This window comes from Eurypyga helias, unplaced genomic scaffold, assembly GCF_000690775.1.
Source record: "Eurypyga helias isolate BGI_N326 unplaced genomic scaffold, ASM69077v1 scaffold28686, whole genome shotgun sequence".
Lineage (NCBI taxonomy): Eukaryota > Metazoa > Chordata > Aves > Eurypygiformes > Eurypygidae > Eurypyga > Eurypyga helias.
Genome location: NW_010255116.1, coordinates 1 through 8,663, shown reverse-complemented (window position 1 = coordinate 8,663; position 8,663 = coordinate 1). Strand labels below are relative to the sequence as shown.

Sequence of the window (8,663 nt, the reverse complement as noted above, 5' to 3'; positions counted from 1 at the left end):
CCCCCCCGTGATGCCGGTGGTGGGGCTGGACTGGTTGGGGTTGGCCACACTGTCTGTAGCTTCCTGGGCGCAGCTGAGGTGCTGGTTGCCGACTGGCTCTGACCTGGGAAAGTCGTGCCCGGGGAACACTGAAGGAACAAACCCTTGTTTGAGACGGGCTCCCTGTCCTGCCCTCCCCCCGCGCACCTGGGAGACAGCTGCACCAGGCCCACAGGGTGCAGCAAAGGGCCCCTGCACAAAGGAGAGACATAGCGGGCTCTTAAACCCCATCTGGTATCTGAAAGAGCCCAGCAGCTTCCCCCGTGACTGCAGCGCTGAGCAGCGGCACCAGCCCCGGAGAGTAGGACACTACATCCTCCTCTCCCCCTCCTAAGCCAGGAGGAAGTTAACTCCAGTTCCTGTATCCCAGAGCCACATCCCGCTCTCTCCCAGCCAGTTACCCTCCGCTACAAGCGGCACAGGCTTTGCCCAAGCACAGCTGCTGCCCCCAGGCTGGGAAGCCTTTCACAATTTGTGGCTTTGGGGGCCTTTTACCGCCTATTTCCTGCCCAGACAGGGCCGCCTGGAGCTGGATCCCACGCGACCCTCCGCCGGTACAATAACCACAGTCCCACACCTCTCTCCTATTTATACAATAAGCACTAAGGTTACACTTTATTTACAACTTTTGAAAAATGTACAGTTTCTTACATGGGTTACTTGTGCAAAGTTAAACTTCTCAACTAACAGACCAATGTGCACACAGAAGACAGCGGAACAGTGGACAACACACCCGGAGGTCTTGCCCCGCACTGCTGCTCCAGGTACTGTCCCCAGAGCTACACGCTCGGCCTTACAAAACGGGAGTCTGCACTTACAAAGGGTTGTTTTTTTTTCTTCCAGAGCTGAAAAATAGACTTTCGTAAGCCGTGAGGGAAACCAACTCGAGCACGCAGCCTAGCTCACACAAACCACACGGAATCTACGGAGAGCAGAAACCGCAGGGGCTCAAATGCCTACCCTGTACTTTATTAAACGTTCCCCAAGGCAAAGCTGGATCCCAAACAACTTGTCTTCCCCAACCAAAGATAAGGGGCGGGAGAAAGACGCAGGAGAGTAACTCCACCACCAGACACTGCGGGTTTTACCTCTGCCTTGAGGGGGAAGGTCTTTCGCTCAGAGTACCACAGCTCTACCTGGTTCTGCCCGGTAACGCCTCGGCAACAGGACTACGGCCACGGAAGCAGTCTCTGTCCTTTACAATAAAAACTCAAAGTGAAACGGGGTTATTTCTCACCCTAAGCGAAGTACCACAGCTGCAGTGCTTTATGTACATCCGTACATAAACCCCGCACGGGAAGTGAAGGAGTAACGAGCATTCCACAGTCTTACCACAGATCTGAATGGGAATCAGTTCTAGAGTTGGTTTTCCTCTGTGAGTAAAGAGCTCGGAAACCAATTCAGAAGGGAAACAAGGTTATTTCTTCACGCAGCACTTACAAATGCAGTGGGGTCTAAACCAAGAGTAGAGGTAAGTGACCAGCCTGGACAGATCAGCACTTTAGTTAATACCAGTTAAAAAATGTGTATGTATATAAACATCCCTTTTATCAAGCTACACATAAGCATCACTGTGTATAACACAATTACAATTAAAAGCTTAGTGTACACTACAGAAATGCACAATACTGCCCTAAGACTGGAGAGGGACCACAGAAAATGAATTCGGCATCAGTAACTCTTTTGCAAGTAACCCAAGTACAGAACACGTGACTTCAAAGTGGGTGCTTTCTGATGTCCAAGGAGAAGAAGCTTCAGCGAGGGAGGGTGGCAACAGCACAACAGCTATTCTGCTTTCAAAGTAAATGCTAGGAGGAAAAAGATGACTCGGACGCTTTGTTTATTTTCCTCATCAACAGAGTGTTCATTTGCATCATCCTGGGTCAACAGTCACGCCAGCTCTGTTCTACTATGGCAGAAACCCGTTTTTCATATTCCCGCTTATTCTCTTGGTATAGCTGAGCTGCCTGGCTGTTTGCTGGGCTGTTGGGATTGGGCTCATCCAATAGAGACTGTGCAAAGAGAAAGAGGTTCTTAGACACTTAAACACGCCGTTTTCCAACAGGCTCCTTAAACCACCCATACTAGCAGGAGGGCAGAAGTTCGACACGGGTCACATACACGGCATTACTCCAGGTGTAAATCGGGGACCAGTGTCCCTCCTAGTGCAGGCGACTGTTGAGCTGACAGCCGAGCAGCGCCAGTCCCCTCAGCGAGCACCTGCTGCCACTAACGCCACAGGAACTACTCCTGCTGTGGCCAAAACCAAGGTACATCCTGGCTACCCCAAATGTGTTCCCCGAGCTGTTTTTATCAAAGCATCCTAATTTCATGCTGCCTTTTCACGCAGAGTTCTTTTTACCTGTATGGATGTTAAGATGGAGGAGACATCGTAAGTAGGACTCCAACGATTCTGAAGAATATCCAGACATATACTACCATCTGCGTAGACTAGAAAAGGTTCAAGAAAAATGACTTAACACAGGAGTTGTACAGCTGCTCAGTTTTTTCCTACTATTGCCTGATCCTGAGAACTACGTACTGACAAACCCAGCAAAAGTCCATAGTGTCCGACAGACCTAAACCCAGCGAACAAGGCTGTAGGTGGGAAGAGGTGAAGCTTGTCACCCACAGCTGCCCAAGGTATTTAAACTCCGCCCCTGCTTGTTCTTCATCAGGCTGCTCTGATTTTGAGGCAAAGAAATTTAAGCTACCCACAAGCAAGCCCAGCACAAGGCTGTTTACACCTAAGGTTTCCCCAGGAAGTACCTACGACAGTCAGTGTCTGGGCACCTGCCTCACGGCAGCCTGAGAAGACCCTCCCCTCCGCACACTTTACCCACACGTGCTTTGAACCTTCCAGATTTCTTCACAAAGCTCATATGTGTTGGGAGGCAAGGAATGCATCCCCAACCTTTCACGACCAAGGAAGGGGATGAGTTAAATGATCTCACTATCCCTGGCTGTAGTAGGGAACGAGCAGTGCATTTCAAGGTCTGTCATTCCTACAGGCATTGCTGGGAAGTGATCCAAGACCACCGCACCCAGCAGTGCTGTGAGCTACGCAGTGCACACACAAGTCCAAGGCACTGATTTAAGCACAAAACACTGTTCTATAAGGTTTAACAACAGGCAGCTGAGAGAGAAAAGTGTCTCGCCAGTACTGTGCTGTGACACCCAAAAGGTAAGAGGCTCCCGGTACAGCCCCTTTCATTTCAAGCCTAAGCACTGCTCACAGTCATCCTTACCAAAGCTACACGGAACCGCACTGAATTTTGCTAGTTTATTAGCTAGTGGAAACTTTTATTATAAACAGACCTATTTCTACAGCGGGCTACAACCACCCACAACAACAACAACAAGCATTGTGCAAGTACTTACCATTTGGATGAAACATTTTAGAGACAAATCTAACAGTAGGCGGCTTATTCGGATATTCTTCTGTGAATTCTATTGTAAGTTTGAAAGTTCCTGGAGTTGAGAGAGAGATAAGGAGCCTTTATTCAGAATGAACTTAAGCAAGGGAAGTATCGTCCCTGCACAAGCTCAAACTGCTACTGTTGTGCTCATACACGCACGCTGGATACGGAATACAGATTGCTCAGCTCTACAATGAATGATTCTTCTACTCTTCAGAGCTAATCGTTGACTCTCAAGTCCTACACACTACTGGTACCCGAGGTTCCCCTGCGACAGACTTCAATTGCTAGAACAACCACCCCAGTCAGACAGTTTGTGTCAGGAGGTAGATCGACCCTTTTGCAAAGCCTAATCCCAGGGCACTACAAAAACACCAGAGGTGGGTGTATAACCAAGTCCTAAAGACTGAATGAAATCATGGTAAGGGCTTTCTGGTTGATTTCCCATTTAAATTTCAAGAAAATACATTTTTTAATCAACAACTATAAGGGAATTGGGTCTTGTAGAAAAGCAGTATTGAAAGCAACATCCAAATCAGACACTTCAGCATGAAAATCTGATCTTTTACTTCACACTGACTGCTCTTCCTTTGAGAAAGGCTCACTAAGCAGAAAACTGTAGTTAAGTCCCAATCCAGCTGTTTTAACAGCCCACACCGACCCAAGTTATTTCAGCCCTTCTCCTCAGGCTACGACAGTCAGAGTACGAAGCCCGTCAACTAAGCTGCATAAATACGGGTGCGAGGGTACTGCTGGCGATTCACATCTGTAACCAAGGAACTCTCCAAACTCCACAACATGGAAGCTTCTCTTCACCGTGCTGTTGCCCCAGACCAACCCATCTGGGAGGCAGTTTATGAAGTTCTGGGTACGCCCAGAGAGAAATACCTGAAACACCTTCATATGAATACCCAGCTCTCCTGTAAAAGGCAGGCACCTGCCAGAACAGCTGGAACAAGCAGCTAGGGCAGGCATACGACCTTTTTTTGAAAAGGCATTCTTGTCTATCAGTGACAGGTCTCTTCTCCCCCCACACTCAGTGCCCAAATTAAAACTCGGGGCTCAGATATAAAGCTCATCCTTGCCTCCTACTGTGAGGGAGTTTTCCAGCACCAACATAACTGATGTGTCCTTTTGTCTGGCTGGCAAACGTGCAAACAGTTCGTGGCCAGATAACAGAGTTTTCAACTCCTCCTTTTTTTGAGATCAGCAAGAACTTCCAGTATCTCCCAAGAACTCCTTCCTTTGTAAGGAGATAAACTACATAACACTGAGTTGCAAGAAATGAAGGTCACTGCTCTGACGTTCCAGTTTGCATATGAAGACAGAGTACAGACGCCTCAGAGCTTCCTGTACAGCAGTGGGAGGTCTCAACGTCCTAAAAATAAGTTTTTGCATGTGTGTTATTTACTAGCAGCCCAGGAGCCATCAGCATGCTATCTCACTGTACAACAAAAGGAACAAGAGAAGTGTATTCTCCGATACACTTCAATTCTCCGATATTGCTGAAATTCGCAGAAGTCTGCAGTGGGGCTTTCAGGTTTTATGCCAGCTAACCCAGGGGCACAGAGGCAGCTCGGAAATCAGACTGAAAGGCAGCACTGGTACAAGTTGCTACCAACTTGTACCAGCTGCAAACATCAGCTCAGGACGACCTTTGCTTCCCTACATGGTGACAATCCCAAGCCACACTGGAGATTTGTTTATGAATCGCAGAGATTCCCAGCCCTCCCTGCCCCAGTTCTGGTTCTCAGTAGCCTCCTTCAGTTAGGAAAGCAGGCACTTTCCTGTGGAAGAGTGACTAAGCAAGCAGTAGGCTGAAAACTGAGCACAAACCAATAGTAGCGTTCAACAAGCCGACCTGAGAAAATGAACGCTATTCTAGAACACTGGGTGAAGTGGGAGCAGAGGGCACAGACAAGATGGCCCAAAGCAGTAACAAGGGCAGTTTGGTCTCAAAATCCGTTGAGAACTACTGAAGGAAAGGGCGGCTGTCTGTCTCACCTGGGACAGGACAGCATTACGTTTAACACTTCTGAGCAAGTGGTTACACAGCTTCCAGCTGGAGTATCTACCTACTCAAACGTCCACGTCAAGAGCCAGGGTGGCAGTGGCTCTTTGGAAGAGCTCCACACCATGTAATGCCTCATTGCTGAGCTTTAGAGGACAAATCCAGAGATTCGATGAACCCAAGTCCAAGGGTCACTCACACTGAAAGCCCACACAGGTGAAAGGGGTATCACGACACACGCTGCTGGGGATGAGGCCTTCAGTGTCCAGCCTCTCGTGTCACTCGTTTGAGAGGTCTCAACTGCTATTCTTTGCGACTTACCCTAGACAGCCAATTTTAAAACGGTTATTATCACATTCACTGTAATTATGGCATTAGGATCATCACTGATCTTGGGAGAACATTCTATTTTGTCTCTCATACTTACCTTGTTATCCTTCTCCTACCCCAGGATGCGAGACTCGCACACCAAGAGGCTTCTCCACGACCTGTACACTAGCCTGAGTGACCCCCACCAGACCAGCACCCTCGTCCCTGCTGGGCCCCTCTCACTGCGAGGAGCAAGAGCAGCCCTCTCTATCCCACCGTCCACAGAGCAGGGACGACTCTTCCTCTCCCATATGGGGATACAGAATCCATGTTCCGTAAGCAAGGAGCGAACCATACAGAATGCAAATGCCTTGCTTTCTCTGCTCAAGCCTCCTGCACGATGACGGGTAGGCAGGATACCACAATAACTGTTACTTGACTCTCTCCAAGCCAGGAATCCTGCACTAACCACACTATCATCCAGCTTCAGAGAGACAGGTCAGAGGGACTGGGAGATCCCAGGTTTCCATCACTGTGACAGCACTACCACTTCAGATGCCACAGGCCTATAGATTCTTAGAAATATGGTGAAGGGCAGGATGAATATCCCTGGGGTCCTACTGCAGACACCTGCAATCAAATCCTCTTAAAGCAGAAGATGGAAGTGATGCTGCTGATCTAAATTAGTAGCTGCTCCTGGGACAAGTCAGCCTGTGCTGAGAGTTGTGAAAACACCCTCTGAAGTCTGGGGGCGGAGGGGAGGGAGGGTTGTTAGCTGCATTATGCTGCACAGCAAGTAAACAAACGTGTTGGAACCTAAGGTTTTCGGTTCAAAGATAAGAAACCTCCAAAGCTGAGACCAGGGAAAGGCCCCACCAGAATGAGGATAAAGAACAGTAATTCTCACAATGTTGAAATTGTTACACCTCTAGTTCAACATCCAAAAAAAATTAAAAAAAATTAAATTACAAGCTCCTTTTACAACTAAGATATCTGAAATCTTAGAGCATCACCAGGAAGTGATGGAGCCTAAAAATGAAAACACTGAGGGACTTCTGAAGAACACTGCCCTGCAAAGGCTTCACAAGAAGGATTACACAGCTCCAGTGTACCTTTGACTCACAAGGGCCTGCAGATTTACAAAACAAGCCCAAACTAACAGCTCAATATTGTTAAAACAAAAATCCCCTTAATTTTACCTACATTATGCTAAACTGCATCTGAACTGCGCTACCATTATCTGAACCGTGCTACTCCATTCACTTAATGGAAAAGCACAGCCCCGGCACCACTACACCCGTATCTCTAGGCACCACTTAGTATTTCGTTATCTAGCACAACGTAAGATAGGTCCCAGAGAAAAGGAGATAAGCATATCCTGCAACACAAGACGTATCTGCTTTCCTGAGCGCGTACTGTGAAAACACACTTTGCTACGAAAAGAGCAATCCATCACACACCGAGATTGTGTTATTGGATCAACCAAAGCAGTAGGACAGCCGTAGCAGACTCAAGCATCTGTTTGAACTTCAAACTGCTGCGAGTGCAACATGTCTTAAGTATCCGAGATAAAGACACGATGCTGCCACAGTGGAAAGCACAGACGAAATCAATATGCCAGGGCCCGCAAAAGCAGCCTCCAACCTTCTGCAACTAGATGGAAATATATGGAAAAAAGCTCTTATAGCATCTGTTAACCCCATGCTGAGCTGGAAGAGCCTGAACATGGAAACAACCTGCATGTTAGCACACTGCAAGGAGACAGCTTTCTCCTCCAAACAGCGATCACTCTTAGGCAGCGCACTGAGAACTTAAACTGCTCTAGCAACCCTCAGAGAAGTTTAAGGGAGCCCTTCTTTAAGGTTTACAAGAGGAGATAACACATTTCATCTACCTGCTCTATTATGGGATGTTATGGAATACTCATTCGAAGCATTAGACTTCTGAAGCAGCTACTATAGCAAATTACATTTAAAAAAAAAATATTTGATTAATTAAGAAACCGGAGTCTTTTTAGTTTTCTTAGTCCTGAAATATTTAAAATCTTCATAGAAAAAAATGGTCTGCAATTTACAGGCATGCCCACAGGTGCTACCTCCGAGGATAAACAGAGAGCAAGGAGGTAGCCAAGAACAACATGAAGAGTTAAGGAATTTTTCCTATGCTTTTGTCATGAGTCATAGAGATCTAGGATTAATTATAGTCTGCACTGAAAGCATCTTAAAAAAAATAGCATCACCGATTTCAGTTAGTATTTCATGCCTAACAAGTTTTCACAAAGATGTTGACGTATTTATACAGCATCAGCAAAGTTACAACAACGGCCAGACACAAACTACCAGGAAACAGGTATGTTACAAGGACCTACCCGGTGATCTTTTAAAGTGAAAAAGTCCTTTTAATTTTCAACCCTGAACGATACAGACTGTAGCAGTGAAGTAGATGCCAAGAAAAAAAAAAAAACAACAACAACAAAAATCTGTTCTGAACTTCCTGAAACATTCAGCCCACTTCCTACTTCAGCTGGCTCACATTGGGACTTACAAAACACTTCCAGCATCAGAAAAAAAAATCCAGAGCTTAAAACAACTGGCAACGGTTCTTTAACAGTTCTTTTTACAATTCTCCGAAGATGAGTGTCCCTAAAAACATGACCCAGGGTTCAACAGAAAAGCTTGGAGATTCTTAAAATGGTACGTTAAATTAGGCTTAGTGTAGCCAGATTTAGTGATTACAAGCAAGCGCCTACAAACTAATTTGTGTCTGTAAATCAGCAGAGCAACCTAGATCTACACCACTTTCCCAGAGCAGGATTAAAAAAGTTATTAAAAGCCCAGATTTGGCTGAGTGCAGCACACGGCTGCGGGGTCGGCTGGATGGGCACT

General features: G+C 46.8%; 1 protein-coding gene across 1 annotated transcript; it reads right to left on the bottom strand.

Moving 5' to 3' along the window:
* Positions 1-1,284: 1,284 nt before the first annotated feature.
* On the bottom strand, positions 1,285-3,510 carry LOC104510854 (ubiquitin-conjugating enzyme E2 A; the record flags this gene model as incomplete). The annotated part of the gene is made up of 3 exons (XM_010153234.1): positions 1,285-2,051; positions 2,402-2,490; positions 3,421-3,510. Coding segments are annotated over 3 exons (308 nt in total), but the record flags the coding sequence as incomplete, so codon positions are not given.
* Positions 3,511-8,663: the final 5,153 nt, after the last annotated feature.